The 20,000-nt window shown below is 51.4% G+C and overlaps 1 protein-coding gene across 6 annotated transcripts in view; it reads left to right on the forward strand.

Annotated features, from left to right (window-relative positions):
* Positions 1-20,000, forward strand: part of htr4 (5-hydroxytryptamine receptor 4) — a 44,337-nt gene that overhangs the window by 5,404 nt on the left and 18,933 nt on the right. The window contains exon 2 of one of the 6 annotated variants that reach the window (XM_057043515.1): positions 11,408-11,484. The exons of the other annotated variants lie outside the window; for them this stretch is intronic. Within the exon in view, the coding sequence (XP_056899495.1) occupies positions 11,462-11,484 (23 nt within the window). The 5' untranslated portion in view covers positions 11,408-11,461. The remainder of the gene's footprint in view (positions 1-11,407; positions 11,485-20,000) is intronic. 6 annotated transcript variants of the gene reach the window in all.

A 20,000-nucleotide genomic window follows, 5' to 3' on the forward strand; every position in this document is an offset into this window, starting at 1 on the left:
CACTGTCGCCAGCCGGCGCTGCTCTCGCCGTGTTTCCGCCACGTTCACGGATCCGTGTGACTGCAGCTTCGCGCTTCCTCGAAAGTTTTCAGAAAACTGAGTTGAGTTGTGGAAAAAAAGCCTTTTTATTTACGACGGCGAGCTCCCGGCCGCGCTAGCTAACGCCGCTGGGCTATTTTTATGTGTGACGTAACAGAGGAAGCGTTTGACATTTGCGTTGTCGTGGTAACGGTGCGCACTATTTGACGAGCGCCGATTGCTTCTGTTCTGAAACGAAGACACGTGACCTCAGTTTTCATTAGAGACGTTTGGGCTCAGCAGTAAATTTGTTTAACATTTTTGATTCGATTTATCTTAGTTTGATTTATCTTAAGTTTGCTGCTAAATGTGGCTCCATGATGTTTGATGACCAGAACTTTCATTAGACGAGTCGCACTTCACCGTTTACAGGAAAGACATTATCCAAAGTTTGAATGAAGGAACCCGTCTCAGAACACGACCTCTCCATAGATCCGCCCATCCCAACGGAACATCGTTCCCTGTTTACTCTCCACAGCCTAGAACTCCGACCTCGGGCTCCTTCCTTTTTTGTTCAGGTGGCCATCGTGGAATCGGACTCCTGGTGCTCAGACACTCCTGAGTCACCAAGTACGTTAGCAAAACTCCCAAAATAAGAAAGCCGAAGCGGAGGCTCATTATTTATACATGCGTGCTGCCGGCTGCTGGAGTCTGCTTTCATCTCCAATAAAAATCAGCCGTCGTTCCGGCTGAAACGACACTGGAACATGTCGGTCCTGACAGGCGCTTGAATGTTGTAACAGCGTAACAGCGGGTGGGCGGAGCTCTGCTCTGCGCTCCACCTGTCGTGAAGGCGTTCATCCACAGCAGGAGGGAATGTTTCACGTCTTCTGCCTCGTCCTCGGAAAACTTTCCGTTTCAGCAGGAGGAGAATCGATGATGCGAATGAGTAACCGAGGAATAATTTAGTCGCACGAATGTTCACTTCTGTTGTGTGTTAGCTGTGTTGGCGTGGGTGTGATTATTGCTACCTGGGCGCTAACACTCAGGTGCACCGACGAGCCCTGTTCACCAACGATTAGCGTGTAAAAACGGAGAAACGTCATTTCACTTGTGTCCAAGTTAGTTTATTGCAAACTATTCTGTTTTCCCAGTCTGCTGCTGGTCTGGAGGAGACGCTTTTGTTCATTCTAATAAAAGCTAAAGCTACAAGATTTGCCGTTTGCTAGCTGCTCCGCTGTCGTCCAGGCCCAGGACGCTCTACTGGCCTGTCTGAAGCCTAACATCTCCAGACTAGAGGTGCCTCCAACCTGCTCCAGAAGATAGAGGTCACTGACAGACTCGCCAAAAGTGTGACCTTTGATGTGACCTTTGATGTGACCCTGATCTCTCGGACAGGATTTCCCTCTTTACACTTTACACCAATTAAGATTAAAACCAGACTTGTTCCAGGAGCTGAGAGGAACTCTGGCTGCTGATCCAGATCCAATCAGTTTTGTCCTTTCCTGCTTTAGTCAGTAGTCTGAAAACATGAAATATGATGTGAGATCAGAAAAGAGACATTTCAGTTTATAAGGCAAAAAAACAGATATTCCAAAACCAAGGTTATTTATTTGTTTGTTTGTTTGTTTGTTCCGGGCCATAGAAAAGGATCAGAAATCTGATGCTAACATCAGCTATCATTCATGTTTCAGTTCCAAACCAAATTAAAGGGAATCTTGCTGCTTTCATGTTGGCACCTTTTAAACTAATGTGGTTGTGCTTTGATGTTGCAGGTCAAACCTTAATAATCTATAATGTCTAAACTTTACCCATCAAGCACAAAACATTGATTTTAGCTTAGTCCTTTTTACATCCATCAATACATCCTGAACATAAACTGAAACCATGAAGGTGCTTATTAGCAATTCTGTTTACTTTATAATTAAGTCCTTCATGGAAGAGCTGACGGTAGATCAATGGAAAGCGTTAACATCTGCTGCACCGACCAACGTCACCAATATCCTCGTGGCGGAGATGACTCTGAATATTATCGATACCGTGACTGAGTCCATGATGAGCAACCGCGGCTCATCGGGATTAAAGCACGTGGAGGATGTGGTGCCTGGTCTGGAGTTCTTGCTTCAGCAGAGTTTCTGTGATGCTCTGCACATGAAACGAGCAGATGAGAGCTTGAAGAGCCTCACAAAGATGATCCAACAGGAGAATCAGGAAACTCTGAAGTCCCTCAATGCCGGGCCTGAGCATTCCAGCATCAACTGGCACCTCACATCCCCTTCCAGGCTGAACCGGATGGTCTGCTGTGTCAACGACCTGTTCGGGAATGTTGGAGCTAAGCTAATGGCTCTATTTCAAACGTCTGAAGATGGGGATGAACATGGACAGGAAGATGTGATGGAGGATGAAGTGGCACCTGAAGACCAAACTGGGGGGAAATCGATAACTCCAGACTCGATCCAGGAGAAAATCAGGAAGGAGTTGAGAGATATCAGCACTCATCTAATCGAAGATGTTAGCAGAGACGAATTTAAGGGGTTGGAATTCGTTAGCTCCGAGGAGATCGAAGGTATGGGGAAAGAAGTTTCTCTTCTGGTGTCTGTGGAAGAGGAGGGGAAAGGTTCTTTTAAAGGTTTGAAAAACCAGCTGAGATTAGTGTCTGCAAAGTGTTTTCTCAGAGTGTGGCTGTGCCGCCTCTTGGCCCAGTTGAAGAAGAAACACCGAGAAGACATCACAGTTGAGAGTTGTTGGTCCATCGTTGATCAGCTCACGCCTCAACTTCTGAATGATCTCAGTAGACAAGATGAAGACGACACCCCCCTGAAGGTCAAGTCCAGATATATCACTGGTGCCAAGGTCTTGGTTTTATTCCAGCGCTTGGCTCCTCTACTTCACCATCGCTCCTCCCAAACGATTACCCCCGACTCCAGTTTGGAAGGTCTAGATGATGGGGACAAGCTTATTCCACAGGAAAAGTCTGAGATTTACAATGACCTTCGCAGGAAGTCCTGGATCTGCACTGTCCTAATGAAGTGGTTTCTGAAGACTGTAGTTAAAGGACTTGGAGCGAGACTGAAACACAGTATTCTGGAAGAAAAACCTGGTGCTACCATCATGGATCTCTCAGTATCAGACTGTGAACCACCTGAAGCAGCTGAACTCTCTGAGCCACCGTCTGCAACCGTGATCTCGGTTCACACAGACTCTGGAGGCAGATCTGGGATATTGGAAACTCGGAGAAGCGAGGAGCACCATCACCAGCCAATGTCTGCTGAGGACGCCGCCCTGGAACCTGCTGAGGAACAACAGAGTCCAGGCATGGAGGGAGACATCAAGATGTCCTACGTCAAAACCTTCATTGAGACGGTGGTTTTTCACATGTGTGTTGACGCACATGTGTTTGGCAACAAATGCAAAGTCAATGATGGCATCTTTGAAAAAGTGTGGGCGGAGGTCAAGAACGATGATATCTACATCACTGCCAAAACCTTTAAGAACCTGGACCGGGAAATCCATCAGCGTTTGTGTGGCAGGTTCAAACCTCTAGAGATGCTGTGTCTGATGACCCTGCAGGACCCAGTTGTTACGGAACTCTGCATCTCCCTCATAAAGAAAAGACTCATGAGGCCACCACAAGAACCTTCTCTACGGAGGTTTTTCTCCTCTGTGGTCAAAGTCCTGTCCAAACCTTTTAGATAGACAAGTAGTTTTGAGGTTTTTGATGATTTAAATAGAATAAAGTGGAATATAACTTCAGCTCATTGTTGATATCCTATCTTTCTTTTTTGGTTTTATTCTATCTGTTTGTTTCATGTAGCATACCTCCAAATTCCATCATTTGCCCCCAAAGTGTGTGGAAGTACAGAGGTGTTTACATCGGCCTTGTTCTGGTCCACTGGCACAGGAGCCGTGTTCCACAGTCCGCATGAAGAACAATTATGTAAAATAATGCTGAATGAAAAAATTTACTGATAGTTAACAACTGGAAATGGGATTTTAAAAAGTGACTGTGGGCCAGTTCAACAGTGGACGTTGACGACTGCTCATGGTATTATCAGAGAAGCATTTAATTACACAGTGAGTCCAGGACGAGGGTACCTCCTGGACGAGGGTACCTCCTGGACGAGGGTACCGCCTGGACGAGGGTACGTCCTGGACGAGGGTACCTCCTGGACGAGGTACCTCCTGGACGAGGGTACGTCCTGGACGAGGGTACGTCCTGGACGAGGGTACTTCCTGGACGAGGGTACGTCCTGGACGAGGGTACCTCCTGGACGAGGGTACCTCCTGGACGAGGGTACGTCCTGGACGAGGGTACCTCCTGGACGAGGGTACCTCCTGGACTAGGGTACTGTCTGGACAAGGGTATCCCTGGTACAGATCCCAACAGCTGTAAACAGATGTGAAAAAGGACCAAATCCTGGTTTGGCGTCTGGGCTGAACATTTGACTTGGTCTCCAACACTGTGACGGTTCCTCAGCAGAGAACAAATATTCTCAAGTCTGTTACGGATGGAAAATTATTGTTGGGTGCTGAGAATCACTTTGATACAACGGAGAAACGCCGTCTTGCAGTGCTGCTGCTGAAATGATTTGTTGTGCAACCAGAACACTGAAAAACGCTCAGGGGACGAGAACATGACCCATAATTCATGAAAACACAGCAGTGTTGGTTCAGGACTCAACCAGAGTAAAATCTGAGCGGATTCCTTCTGCAGTTTGTGTTGTTGGTTTCCATCTGCTACGACTTGACCTTCTGTCAAACATTCGACTTCCTGTGCGACTTCCTGTGCGGCACTGAGTGGAGATCTGCTCTGGTCCTCCCAACATGAGCAGTGATGCCTAAGGAGGACTTTGGGTCAGAGTGGAGTAGAACCGAGGAAGTAGACTTTGAGGAGCCTGGATCTGCTGACCACCCATCGGGAGGCTGCTGCAGCTCTTTAGCATTGCTGCTGTAGCTTTGAGGAGCTATCATTGGTTCCTATGGGAGAAGGTAGAGCAGGTTTATTCCTCTTTTCACCTGCGCTCTAGTTGTTCACATTTCCAGGGCTCTTTGCCCCCAAGAGCCTGATGCCCTGGCTGGAGTTCAGCTCCACCACCCGCAGAAATCTCTTTCCACTCCCACACGGAAAGATTTGATCGAATCTGTGGAAGTTACTAAGAGTCAAGCTCAGCAGCTGCGTGTGAGTGTGGAACCAACACTCAAACATCCGCCAGGCGAGGATGCCTGCAGACTCGGGAGTGTTTACCCTGCAGGTTGGGAGGTTGGTGAGAACTCATCCGTTTATCCTGGCAGGGCCCATGTCTCGGCAGTCAATAACCACAGGCTGGGACGACACCAGTGAGACCCAGAAGCTCCCAGAACAGGAAAACACTGAAATGTTGTGGCTTCTGAATTAGTGGAGCCCTTTAATGTCAGAAGGTCACAGCAAGCGAGATGTTTCTACTTCAGCCAGACTTGTGATTTCACTCGCTTCTGTACTGTTGTCAAGTCCAAACAGCTTGTGATCTTCATGTTACGGAGAAGTCAAGATCTGAGTGATCTCTGGGAAGGAAGCAAGCTAGTTAGCTAGCTTGTCTTTTCTCTGTCCATTCAGAATAGTGGGGCTCCAGATGTGAGGAACGGCCTGTTGGGAGTTCAGTTATTTTGTCACATCTGTGCTGGTGCATATTTGGATGGAACCTGGTAGGTTGCGAGTGCGACGCCCTCGTCTCAGCACGCTTGAGGTGGTTTCACCCTGTTTGGTTTGCTGTGTCCTCACAGCTGAAGTGGGGCACCTGACGGAGGGTTAGCGGTGAACTGGACCAGGAGGAGGAACTGGATCTACGGCGACGTCGGCTGCAGCCTGAATGTCGGTTTGTTTTTGACCGCGGATGTTGGAGTGTGTCCTGCTGCCCAGGCACTGCTGAGCTTCAGTGTGGGACTGCTTATTTTTAGCAGTGTTCTGATGGGAGATGATTGAGGAGGACGTGGGTCCCATTCCAGGCAGCTCCCCAGGAGAACCAAAGGTCATCTGATAATGTATTAGCATTAGCCTCCTTTTAAACACTGGGATCTCGCTGACCTGGTGGCCAGTGGGCTGTAAATAAAAAGCTTTTTTTAGGGTTCAAAATTAGTGGTGAATTTAATCTTTTATCAAAGTGAGTCAGGAGCCTATTTCCTGTTTGAGTTTTCCTGATGCTCACTTGTTAGCAGCCACTAATTACAGTATCGGTCTAATTAATTACTGAGACACGTTAAACCGATTGTGTGGTTTGCTCTGTCGTCGTTTTGCTTCCTGTCTTTAGTTCTTCTGTCTGAAAGGCTCGACGACGTTTATCTACCTTTCATTTTACTGCTGCTTTATTTGAGCGTGGTGGTTGCTCACGACCAACACCTGCTTTTATACCAGGGCTGTTCCAGAGTCCAGTCAGGAAGTAACTGTTGGAGTGAGGACGCGCACACGCTTCCAGAGCATGTGAGTGCACAGCTGAGTACGAACCTTTGCAGCATCTGGAGTTGGCTTCTTTTGTTTGTTAGTGGAAAACTGGAGAGAATGTTGCTGCCTGAGGTCCATCAGAGCGTCCAACACATGCACCCGTGCTGCAAACATCCCCGACAAAGGAGGAGGAATGAGAGAATCGGTGTGCCTATGCATTTGATGCTAATAGCTTTAGCTGTGACATTAATATTTGTGTGTCTGCTAAAAGAATTCTGCAGTTGTTCATTTATGTGTTGGGCTGATGATTCATTTTACTTGCAATTACTCTATAATAATCTTTAAAGAGGTTCCAATTTTCCATTTAGATGTTCTAAATCTTTGCGTTTCTCTAACTGCTAGCTTGCTGGTTTTGTTCCGTCGAGGCCAACCTGCTGTCAGAATAAAGAACGTTCCAGTTCTACAGTTGTGAGAGTGAACTTTTTGCCTTGTTTTCTGCATGTTTGACCTCCTGGACTGACCTCGCCTTCAGTGTTTAGCTAATAAATTTGTTTTATTTTTATCGGATCCTCCACTGTGTCAGCTGCATCGCTCCAAAGATGGTTTCCCTTCTGAGGTTTTCAAGATGGATCGGCTGAAGAGTCCAAGACCCCACAGTGGCGATGAGGGTGGCGCCGGGTGGCTTTTACCGCCCCCCTAAGGCACAATGACTTCATTAAACCATCGACTTTGCATTTCCTGTCCAGCTGGCCTCTGGTGGGCCACCGCAGCACCGTCCTGTCCGAGACCTGAAAGTACCAGAATTCAGAACTCTGCTTCAGGCCTCAGATCAGGTTTCTCTGTTCCTGTACCTGGCCCACAGACGGCCATCAAACATTCTGGACCCCACGGCGCCAACAGCCGCCCCCCCCCCCCCAGATCCTCAGCTGCATCAGCACTGCTGTGGACCACAGACGCCTGCAGGGAGGTGAAGACTGCTGCGAGACCTCTCTGCAGAGCCACAGCTGCCCCCCCCCCCCCCACCCCCCCCCCCCCCCACACATCTGGCTGAAGATGCTGGGTCCATTGTTGACTTCAGCTTTTAATCTTGATATTGTTCCAAACTTCCTGCTCTCAGCTGAGTTAACGATTGACTCCGTGAGTTCCGCTCCGTAAATAGATGATGTTGTTCCCTCGGAGGGCGTCGCCGTCGCTTTATCGACTCCACGCTGCCACAAAGCGCTTGTATTGGAGTTATGGCGCGTGCATCAAAATGTGCACGTACGCAGGAAATTCACACCTTGTTCTGAACAGGAAACAGGTTGTAAATGATGATGAAGATGAAGCAACGACGCCATTCATGGCGCCAACATCCGTCTTTCTGAAAGTTCGTCAATGTAAAGATCAGATCAACAGGCAGACAGGCAGACAGACAGGTAGGCAGGCAGGCAGACAGACAGGCAGACAGACAGGCAGGCAGACAGACAGGCAGGCAGACAGACAGACAGGCAGGCAGACAGACAGGCAGGCAGACAGACAGACAGACAGGTAGGCAGGCAGACAGACAGACAGACAGACAGACAGACAGGCAGGCAGGCAGGCAGGCAGGCAGGCAGGCAGGCAGGCAGGCAGGCAGGCAGACAGGCAGGCAGACAGACAGGCAGGCAGACGGGCGTAAGAATCTGTCCCAGGTGAGTTATATTCCAGTTGGTGTGAACACGCCTGCGGAGCTACAAGCTGTGTTTGCTCTGGTCTTCTCACCTTCTCACCTCCACTAACGAGCTCCTGGCTGCTACCTCCACTGTCTAATGGACTAGACGGACCTGCTGGTCTTCACCAGGTTAAGAAACCGTAACTCTGAGGCTGATCTCAGTGGTGCTGGATAAATGTTGGGATGGTCGATGGTGACGTTTTTCACGGACTTTATCCAGAACTTGTGTGACTCAGGAATCAGTGTGGGACTCGCGTCCTGTCCTGACCCTGTTTGAGGCCTTCATCAGGTCCTCTGAAGCCTGCTGATGTTTCAGAACGCCAAGCATGTAAACATCCTCGTTCTCCAGATGTTTCTCCACGTCTTCTCAGCCGTGAAATCTGTCGTTTCCCTCCTTTTCCCTCAGTTTCCTGTTGGCTTTGATCCAGTGTCTTCAGATTCCACAAGCTCAGGAGTTCCTGAACTTTGGACCCTTTTTGTGTGTTTTTTTTCTTTTTACGATCCACATTAAATGACCCAGTTGCAAACTTTCCTTTTTTGTTGCTGATAACTGAACTAAAGAGGTTGAGGACCGATTCAAAACGTGGTTTGTGTGAATGTGATTAATAATCAAGGATGAGTTGATTAATCAGTGGAATCACATGGACGAAACCTCATGGTTACATTTTCATGAAGCTCAGCCAGACCCTCTTCAGGTGATTGTGTGTGTGTGTGTGTCTCTGGGTGTGTGTGTGTGTGTGTGTGTCTGTGTCTGTGTGTGTGTGTGTGTCTGTGTGTGTGTGTGTGTGTGTATGTGTGTGTGTGTCCAGCGCTCTCTTCAGGGAGCCTCTTCGGGGGGGTTGAGAGGAGCGCCCCCCCAGTCAGCGTTGGCTCCTCTGGCCTCTGAATTTTGCATTTTCATTTAAATGCTAATGAGTGTTTAACGGCGGTGGGAGATGGACGCTCCACCTCTGGGCTCCACTCTTGTTTGCTGTAGCCTCACTCAGCTCCCGTCTCTTCTCATGATTGTTTCAGCCTGACTCTCGTGCACCAGCAGCTCCGCTCGCACTGACACGGACAATTGACTAAACTGGGAGTAATGGACCCCAGCAGCGGTGCCCCTCAGGGCCGTCGGCCTGGGGGGGCTCTCGTGCTGCTGCCCCCCCCACACTGGAGCCGTGAAAGAGTGAGATTATTCAGGCACAGAACAGTGATATTGATGGGGACAGTAGACAGACCCTGACCCCTGACCCCTGACCTAAACCCAATTCTAACCTCAACCATAAAATTAAATGTCTCCACTTCCCAAAAATGTCCTCACTTTGCCAGCAGAATAAGTATTTTGCTTTTCAGTGTGTAGTACATGTGAGGACACACACACACACACACACACACACACACACACACACACACAGATTTGATCACTGCTGTCAAACAGAAACATGGAAAAAGGTCTGAAGGATAATTCCTGTTTCGAAGGGGAAAACTGTGATTAATGAGGTTTTGGTGAAGAGCTGAGCCCCAGAGGAGGAGGACAGAAGGACTGAGGACGAGTGTGAGGACGTGTGTGAGGACGAGTGTGAGGACGTGTGTGAGGACGTGTGAGGACGAGTGTGAGGACGTGTGTGAGGATGCCGTTGGACCAACTGTAATTGGCAGGACTCTGAATGACATCATCTTTGGCTGTGATGGAGCAGGAAGGTTTGAACATGAAGCTGACCTTCGTTATTTAAAGTTGTTTTTCTCCGTCCATGAAAGAGCTTGAAGAGGACGGAACTATCGGAAGCGTCTCTCTGACAGCGCTGACTCGGGACACGTCCCAGTCGCTGCATTTGTCACCACAAAAGAAGATGAACGATAGAATCCTCATTAGTTACTAGATGCTTATTAGTGATCAAAGCCGTGAGAGGAGCTCAGTCTGAAGTGTGATGGACCCTGGGGGGGCCGAGGGGTCCGTTTGGTGTTAATGAGACGGCAAATTGGTGCTGGACCCATCAGAACTGATGATGTCATCTTTAGAGAGCAACAGGAAGCCGGTCAGACGAAGACGTTGGAGAACGTTATAACGTCTCCATCCTGGAGGACTGATGAAGATGATGATGAAGATGAGTGTCTCCTCAGCATCACACGTGCGCTGCCCCCACCGGCCCGCCCCCATCAGCCCGGCCCCACCGGCCCGGCCCCACCGGCCCGCCCCACCGGCCCGCCCCACCGGCCCGGCCCCACCGGCCCGCCCCACCGGCCCGGCCCCACCGGCCTGGCCCCATCGGCCCGCCCCCATCAGCCCGGCCCCACCGGCCCGCCCCACCGGCCCGTGAGGGTCCAGCTCGTCTGGCCAACGTGCTGCTCGGCCGTGCTGAACTAACCGGACGCCGTCTTAAATCAGGTCCAGAGGCGATGACGGCCCTCAGAGATGTTTGCCCCCCCCCCCACAGATGCCTGCTGAGCTCTGAATGTTACCAACAGGTAAAGGTCGCGGGGTCAACGTACTCCCAGGTTTGGAATGTCACATGGACGCAGGAATCACCACAAACACGGCTCCAGGTCTGAGGTCCAGCTGCTGGCTCAGCTCTAAATATCTAATGAGATCAGCTCAGCAACCGGTCTCTGGGGGTCTGTAAACACGTGGAGGTGTTCGTGAAGTAGGCTGAACTCTGCATCACAGTGACCTGCTGGGATCCACCACTGGGATCCACTGCTGGGATCCACCGCTGGGATCCGCCGCTGGGATCCACTGCTGGGATCCACTGCTGGGATCCGCCGCTGGGATCCACTGCTGGGATCCACCGCTGGGATCCACTGCTGGGATCCACTGAGACCCTGCAGCTGAGTCTCTGACGCAGATTTCATGAATAATCCTCTCAAAAGAACGTTTCTGTCCCGCCCACACCTTCAGCAGGTCCTTCGGTGGCCTTTGCTGGTTGCCATGGTTTCTGTTGGGACCAGGATCACGTGATCACTGGTCCTCTGGTGAAACCAGCAGCACTTCCACAGCTCTGATGTCATCCGACTGGTTTCCAGTTGGCTGCACCAGTCTGTCCTCCTCGTCTGGTCCATCTGCTGCCTGACTGGATCAGGGCTGACGGACCCCCACAGGTCTGGCCCCCCTCCCTGTTCCTGGCTCTTCCTGTTGGAGACCCTCGGTGATGGGATGGCGGCCAGCCTGTTCACTCACGTGCGCTCATGTTCAGGCGTTCCTCCGAATATAAATGATTCCTCCCATAATCTGGCAGCCCGGAACACGTCGGCCGGCAGAGCGAGGCTAATCCCATAATAAGCTGTCGACTGTGCTTGTGTCTCTGCAGGGATTCTCTGCATTTATGGTCACATGAAGGTGGGCTGCAGGCCAGGGGACGGTGATGGAGGAGCCCGTCAGTCAGAGGTGAGCATTGGTCAACCTGCTGTGGAGACCAGGACCTTCTGGCTCTGTGAATGCTTGAACGGTGGAGAAGGTCCAACAGTTGAGGAGCTCACTCATCACTGGGACGGTCCAGGGCAGGAGGTCCAGGGCAGGAGGTCCAGGGCAGGAGGTCCAGGGCAGCTGGAGCAGGAACGAAGAGGTCTTCCGTTTGTTGGACGTGGCTCCACAGGAAGCCCAACGAGCCCTAATCAGGCCTAAGAGCAGAGCTAAATTTAGAACAGTACCACAGAAGTTGGTGCCTTCTGTCGTCCATAAACCCGTAAATGGAGCTTGTTTATGAGATGTTTACGGGACGTGACCCAGTTTTAGGCGATGCGGTTGTGACTGGAATCCAGTTCTGATGGTATTATGTGGGACCTTCTGCCAGCGTGATTTATGACAGGAGCCCACGCGGCGCCCTACTTACCAACCTACATCCTCCTGTTGGGCGTGTTGTTTGTTTTTGTTGATGTGTTGATAAAGGTCACAGATATGAGATCTAATGTACAGAAGCAGGCAGGCACACATTAGCTAACATCTGCTCCTATTTATGAGGCCAAATTAGCATCGTTAGCGTGTAGATACGGTCTGTTTGCCCTGGCGTCATTTATCAGACCTCCAGTCAGTCATAATGGATGCGTCCATCTATCTGAGTCTAAGGTGGTGGACCAGCTAAATGGACGAACACTGTCCCGGTCTCCTCGTTTTAGGTCTCTGGTGTTATTTTTATTTTTCAGTTTCTCCAAAAGTTTGAAGCTTCTCCTCCTTCGTGTCCATGAAAGTAGTTAAATGTTGAAGTTACTGACTTCCTGCTGTTTTCTGGGGATGGATTCACATCCACAGGACTCATTTAGCGATGCAAATGCCAAAGAACTCTGTCCTGAGGTGTCCTCAGGTGTCCCCAGGCGTCCTCAGGTGTCCCCAGGCATCCTCAGGCGTCCTCAGGTGTCCCCAGGCATCCTCAGGTGTCCTCAGGTGTCCTCAGGTGTCCCCAGGCATCCTCAGTGTCCCCAGGCGTCCTCAGGTGTCCCCAGGCATCCTCAGGTGTCCCCACGCATCTTCAGGTGTCCCCCAGGCGTCCCCAGGTGTCCCCACGCATCTTCAGGTGTCCCCAGGCATCCTCAGGTGTCCCCAGGCATCCTCAGGTGTCCCCAGGCGTCCTCAGGTGTCCCCAGGTGTCCCCAGGCATCCTCAGGCGTCCTCAGGTGTCCCCAGGCATCCTCAGGTGTCCTCAGGTGTCCTCAGGTGTCCCCAGGCATCCTCAGGTGTCCCCAGGCGTCCTCAGGTGTCCCCAGGCGTCCTCAGGTGTCCCCAGGCATCCTCAGGTGTCCTCAGGTGTCCCCAGGCATCCTCAGGTGTCCCCAGGCATCCCCAGGTGTCCCCAGGCATCCCCAGGTGTCCCCAGGCATCCTCAGGTGTCCCCAGGCGTCTCGCCTCGTTTGTTCAGTCGTTCTTGTGTTTGGTCATCATAAAGTCCCTCCACATGTTTATTCTGATAACACCTGAACTTGGACCTGTAGGAGGGTCAGATGAAGCAGTCCAAACTTCACGTCCACCAGAGATATTGAGACCATTAATGACAGAAGACACCTCTGACTGAGGAGCTGTCACAATGTCCAGGATGTCCCCACAATGTCCCCCCAGGATTCATCACGATGGAATTCTATTCCTGTGGACTCCCTCCAGAAGAACGTCTCCCTCCCTCAGGTGTTAGTGGGAGCTGCTCCATCCCACCTGTCCCTGCTGGCAGAACCTCCATCCTCATGTCAGGTCACCTCACCCACGCACTTCCTGTATGGGCGGGGCTACAACGGCAGCCAACCCACCTGTCTCCCCCAGAGCTGGAGGACTTGGTGGACAGGACAGTGATGGGAGGGAAGGAGGGAGGGAAGGAAGGAAGGAAGGAAGGAAGGAAGGAGAAGGAAGGAAGGAAGGAAGGAAGGAAGGAAGGAAGAGAGAAAGAGAGGAAGGAAGGAGGGAAGGAAGGATTCTCTTCTGAACCAAATGTTCTAATTCTGCTGCAGTTCATGAGTTCAGTTGAGTAGAAATCTGACGACGAGCAGGACCAGAGAATGATGATCTGACACACACACACCCACACACACACACTCTCACACACTCACTCACTCTCACCCACACACACTCACTCTCTCACACACTCACTCACTCTCACCCACACACACCCACACACACACCACACACACACCCACCCACTCACTCTCACCCACACACACACTCACTCTCACACACACACACACGCACGCACGCGCACCCACACACACCCACACACACCCACACACACCCACACCACACACACACCCACACACACACACCACACACACTCACTCTCACCCACACACACTCACTCACTCTCACACACACACACACACACAACACACACACACACACTCACTCTCACCCACCACACACCCACACACCACACACACACACACTCACTCTCACCCACACACACACACGCGCGCACACACGCACGCACGCGCACCCACACACACACCCACCCACTCACTCTCACACACACACACACGCACGCACGCGCACCCACACACACACTCTCACCCACACACACTCACTCTCACACACACACACACTCACTCACTCTCACACACCCACTCACTCACACACCCACACCCACACACACACACACACCCACACACACACACTCACTCACTCTCCCCCACACACACTCACTCTCACCCACACACACACCCACCCACTCACTCACACCCACACACTGATGAGAAGTGTGTGTTTTGCCTCCTCACAGCTGATTGAAGCTTCTTCTGAGCCTTTGATGTTTCTCCGCTGATGTTCAGCTCAGAAAATAAGAGTCACTCCACCAAAGATCAGAAATCAATAGTCAATTAATCAGCTTCACATTTGGAGGGAATAACACCAGCTTGATGGGACAGCAATAATTATGGGATGTATAATCAGCCCAGCCTTTTTACTCCAAAAAAGTAGATCAAAGACTGGTCCCAGGTGAGGGAGGCGGAACATTTGTATCCCAGGTAGGATGTGGGAACCTGCTGTGGTCCACCTGTGGTCCACCTGCGGTCCACCTGTGCCGGCAGGCAGGTCAGCCACGGTCAGAACCAGCAGCAAATGTCCAGAATCCCCCAAACACCCGGAAACCCAGCAGGAGGGGCCGGGAAGGGAAGGACGGGACAAGGTGGAAGAACTCCGGCCGGGAAGGGAACAGGAGGACGAGTGTGAGGACAGAGGTGGACAAAGGAAGACGGCAAAAGGAAAAGCAGCATCCAGAACCATCAGAACCACTGAGCTCATCGAGGAACCTTTAACCTGCGTGGGCTGATGAGGAGGAGGAGGATGAAGGCTCTACGGCCAGCAGAACCAACCACTAAAGGATGCTCCATCACCTGCCCTGAAGGGTTCTGACAGGGTCCAGAGAGCCGGGGGAGATCGGAGGGCTGGTGGATCTGGAGACGTTGATCAGATGATGGAGCCACTGACCCGAAACACACACAGGACTGGACCACCAGAGATGGAACCAGGTGGAACCAACCTCCTCAGCCTGGTGAAGATCTGTGGAGCCCAGACCTGGATCTGGATCTGGATCGTTCCCAGATGGTTGTCGGCGTTTTAACGGACGCGTTGCTGAAGACGTGGAGGTCAAAGTTCAGCCGGGATGAGAGGGATGAGCTGAAGGATGAGATGGTGCATCTGCTGAAGGTCTGAGCAGCACAGAGACACAAGTATTTGAAAGGTGTGATCTGAGCCAGCGTTGGTGATGGATGGAGCGGGTCAGTCGTACCCAGGTGAGATCCGGAGCCACCTGGCAGCCTGCTCTCCTCCATACTTTCTCTGTTTGTTCGTTCTATTTTCTGACTCTTCCTCTCGGATTGTGGCTGTCTGCTGCTGCTTTTCCCTCTCTTTGACGTTCCATTTCTGGCTCGTGGTTCCCATTTTACCTCCTTGTACGTGCGTGCTCTTCCCGTCACCACTGTGGGAATCCCTGAAGCCAAGCGTGCTCTGAGAGCTGCACTTAAGAGCTTCAGCAAGCATCCATCCCTGAGAAGCTCCAGAAATATCCCCACATCTCAGGGAGCCCAACATGAAATATCACACTCAGATGTTTGCTTCTGGACGTGCCAGCACTCGGATTATTGATTCCTATCATCTGCTGGTCTGGACAGGCAGAACGTTCCTCTCAAATCTGTTGTAATGAGGAGGAAGAACATTTTCGCGTTCTTGTGTTTGAATGAGAAGAACATTCCTGAAGCTGCGGTTCCGTCTTCCGCCCTGGTGGTGATCCTCATCAGGATCTCCTGGAGAACCAGTATTTCCTGACATCACATGACCTCCATGACTCAAGTCGTATTCCAGCTTCTTTGATCCCATCTCCAGATGAAATCAGCTTTTTGCGTCTCAACATTTGTCGACAGGAACGTCTTGATGCCCCCTCCTGGGGGGTCTGACCTTCGTCCATGAGACAGAACCTGAGCCCAAACCTGCTTCTAGTTGTGGACAATAATCTGGTTTCATCCAGATTTGAACTGCTGAGAGGTCCAACTTCCTTCCTCCCTAACTTGGGACTGATGGAGATGAGATCCATCCTCATCTCCAGGATGATACAGAACATGAGAGGCTTTGATGATCCAGGAGCGTTTCTGCTGTGACGTCTGCTGGATTCAGGCTTTCATGGAGTTGGAGAACGTTAACGTCAGTGATGGTGGAGGAGCAAAGCTGGCAGCAGGTGCTAATGATGATAGCCAGCTAGCTTTGTGAAAGTGGGGGGATTGGAACTCACATCACACCTGGTGGGTGCTGGAGCCTCCACACAATCACAGCGGGCTTCATATTCAGCTGCTCATCTCCAAACATCTCAGCAGGTGTTGGAGAACCTCCCCAGAGGTGGAATGAAGGTGGAGGAACCACCAGACCAGAGTCACATGACTTCATGGTGCTGCAGATTTGATCCACCTGAAACTTCCTGGTGCTACTCAGTGTTCCGTCTCACACCAGCAGTTTCACTCCATCCCAGCAGGTTGCCCGGCAACCCAAACTGGTGCTGGACTGATGTGGCCCAGATTCATCCAGAAGCTTTCAGAAGGTCAGATTTGTCTGTGCTGCTCACGGTCCTCCTCACTCACCTGTGTGTGTGTGTGTGTGTGTGTGTGGTGTGTGGTGTGTGGTGTGTGTGTGTGTGGTGTGTGTGTGTGCGCTAATGAAACAGCTAATGAAATGTTGCATGTTTGGTGGTCCGGAGCTAAAGGTGCTAAAGGTGCTAAAGGAGACGTGCGGTCAGGGTGAAGCCACTGCTGCACCACATCTCATGCAGAGCTCATCGGTCTGTTTCTGGGTTGCTAGGAGACACACCTACCAAACAAGTGTGTGTCACCATAGGCGTATGAGGGTGCGTTCACCATGGTCCACTGGTGTGTAGCTCCAGCTGCCTCTATTGGTGGCTCACCTCCCTGTTGAGGGTCAGAGGTCATCTCATCATTAAACCTGATAAAACATGACTTCGTTAGAAAATGTTGCCAGTCGGTGAACAGTCACCGTTCCAGTCAGAGCAGGAGCGCTCATTCAGTCCCAGTGTTCCCAGTAACGAGGCTGCTGGTGTGAGTCCAGCACTCGTAACCTAACCCTAACCCTAACCTAACCCTAACCCTAACCCTAACCCTAACCCTAACCCTTTACTCACCTCGTCTGTGCACAAGGTTGCTAGCTAGCATGCTAGCATGTGAGCTCCCCAGCTGCAGCACAGTGCTGCAGTGAAGCGAGAGGAAAGTCTCTGATCCCAGCAGTCCTGTTCACCATGAATATTTCACCACTTTTTGTCTTGTGATTTATTTATTTATTTATTTAGCCAGTCAGTCAGAGCTGGCCGAGGTCACATGACCTCGCATACCTGACCAGTGCTGTTCGGAGCTGCTATTTATGTTCCTCTGAAGAGCTTTGGACCAATCATTCTCTTGGTTTCTGCCTTTGTCTCTGCTAACTGATGCTAACAGCCAGGAGAACGACCCTGTGCTTCGTTCCAACACATTTTTCCACGTTTGTAACATGAGCAGCAGCATTTCGGACCACAGCGGCTTGAACTCTGCTGCTAAGCTGCATAATTGCAGGCTTGTTTTCTCCTGCTGAGATGGAACGCTGCTGTCCAGACGGCTATTGTTTGCAATTAGGGAACTCTATTCAGGCTTCCAGCTCCAGCCAAACGTGCTATTCTTGCGAGACAATGTAAAGTTGGGGACACGCCCACCGATCGCATATTTACACATAATGTTGTCTGGTGATGTCAGCTGGGAACAGATCTGGTTGAGCAGAAAAAGATCGGATCGACGGAGGGGACGAGGTGAGATCAGGTCATAAACGAGGGTTCGTTAAAACCTTTTCAAAGATAAACAGGTGAGACAGGTGAAGAGAGGATCACCGTTAGCACGGTTAGCATGTCATGCTTGAAGAGCTAACAGGTTAGAGTTTTAAAAGCACGTGTGTGAACATGAACCTCATCGCGCTGCTGTTTCATTGTTTCATTCACAAACGTCTCACCTTCTTGTGTTGATCATGGAGCATCTGGCAGGAACAGCTGGACTGCTGCCGTCCTGGGACGGCTCATGAAATCACGGCCATCAAACCCGTCCTCCGATGATGAAGAGCTTCTGAGGAGCATCAGGAGAGCAGCTCTTATGTCCCCTGTCAGCTTCTCTCCTTCTTCACTGCAGCCATTTTCACCCATTTCCTTTATTTCTTCAATTACTCACATCAGTTCAGGCCTCACAATAAAACCCAGTTGTCATGGAAACTGTGTTTTTGGCATCACTTTAGAGTCCTAATCATTCAATCTAAACTCTGAAGCTCTCTCTCTCTCTCTCTCTCTCACACACACACACACCACACACACACACACACACACACACACACACACACACACACACACACCAGACTGATGTTGCTGCACCAATTCAAGTCATCAAATTAGGATTCATATGTTTCCACAGTGTCTCTTTATTCATAAATCTGTGATGGAGTCATGTGACACCAGTCAAACAAGGGCTTCTGTCAGCCAATCAGCAGCAGCTCTGGATCAGCTGATGTTCCACTGACCTGGACTGAAGCTGCAGTTAGTGAGGTCCATCCTGCTCCTCCTCTACTCCTCCTCCACTCCTTCTCTCCTCATCCTCCTCCTCCCCTCCTCCTCTCTTCATCCCCTCCTCCTCCTCCTTCTCTCCTCTCCTTGTCCTCCTTCTCTCCTTCTCTGCTCCTCCTTTTCCTTAAGTCTAATTGAAAGGGCTCCTTCAGTTTAGGGAGGGAGGAGGTGACCCGGGAAGGGAGGAGGTGACCAGGGGAGGAGGAGGTGACCCGGGGAGGAGGAGGTGACCTGGGAGGGAGGAGGTGACCCGGGGAGGGAGGAGGTGACCGGGGAGGGAGGAAGTGACCCGGGGAGGGAGGAAGTGACCCGGGGAGGAGGAGGTGACCCGGGGAGGAGGAAGTGACCGGGGAGGGAGGAAGTGACCCAGGGAGGAGGTGACCCGGGCGGGAGGAGGTGACCCGGGCAGGAGGAGGTGACCCGGGGAGGAGGAGGTGACCCGGGGAGGGAGGAAGTGACCCGGGGAGGGAGGAGGTGACCCGGGGAGGGAGGAGGTGACCCGGGCAGGAGGAGGTGACCCGGGCAGGAGGACAACTCGGTTCTGACCTCTGGAAACGGTGCATTTTCCTGGTTTAATGATGATTCGTTACCTTTCTTCAGAGCAGTAATTAAAGGCCCCCTGCTGGTGGGTTGCAGAGCCAGTTAGCAGAACATGCTTCAGTTTGGGTCCACGATGGTTGGTCCATGACCTCTGATCTTCCTGAGTTCAGCCTTCCAAACACTGAGTGTAGGAGCCGCACCTTTTTGTCTTCATATCAGCGCATTTGTGCTTGTATACAGCTAAAACCAGGTTGCCTAGCAACTCTGGACGTTATAGAAAAGAAGACTCAAATCGTGGAGTTTTAATCTCAAGTCTGAGCCAACTGTAGCGACCGGCAGCTGTCAGCAGGCGACCCCGGAGGTATTGCCACCTAGTGTTGGGGGGTGGACCTGCAGTCACCAGGCCCAGATGAACCCGGGTTGTTCTGTAATCGTGCAGATGTTTATGGTGGTTCAGGGTCGACGTGAAGAAATCTCTGAGCAGGGAAGCTCCTCCAGCTCCCTTTGGTAATGACGTTGCTTTTAAAGAGCCGTCAGCGTTGCTCTTTGATGCGATTAGCGCGCTGCTGCTCACGATCAAAGCTCACGCCTCATTTGCACACATCAGCTCGCCGTTGAAGCGGAGCGGTGCAGCTGCTGCCTCGGCCGTGAGTCGCACAATGTTGGCACATGACACCACAAAGTGGCCACAAACGTGCAGCAGGAGGAAGCTCCTCAACTCCACCGGATCGATGCCGCTCTGATCCGCAGAGGGCGACAGGGACGTAGCAGCAAAGTCAGTGTTTCTGAGGCTCAGCTGAAAGTGTCGAGCATCTCACAGGTG

This window comes from Takifugu flavidus, chromosome 9 (assembly GCF_003711565.1).
Source record: "Takifugu flavidus isolate HTHZ2018 chromosome 9, ASM371156v2, whole genome shotgun sequence".
Lineage (NCBI taxonomy): Eukaryota > Metazoa > Chordata > Actinopteri > Tetraodontiformes > Tetraodontidae > Takifugu > Takifugu flavidus.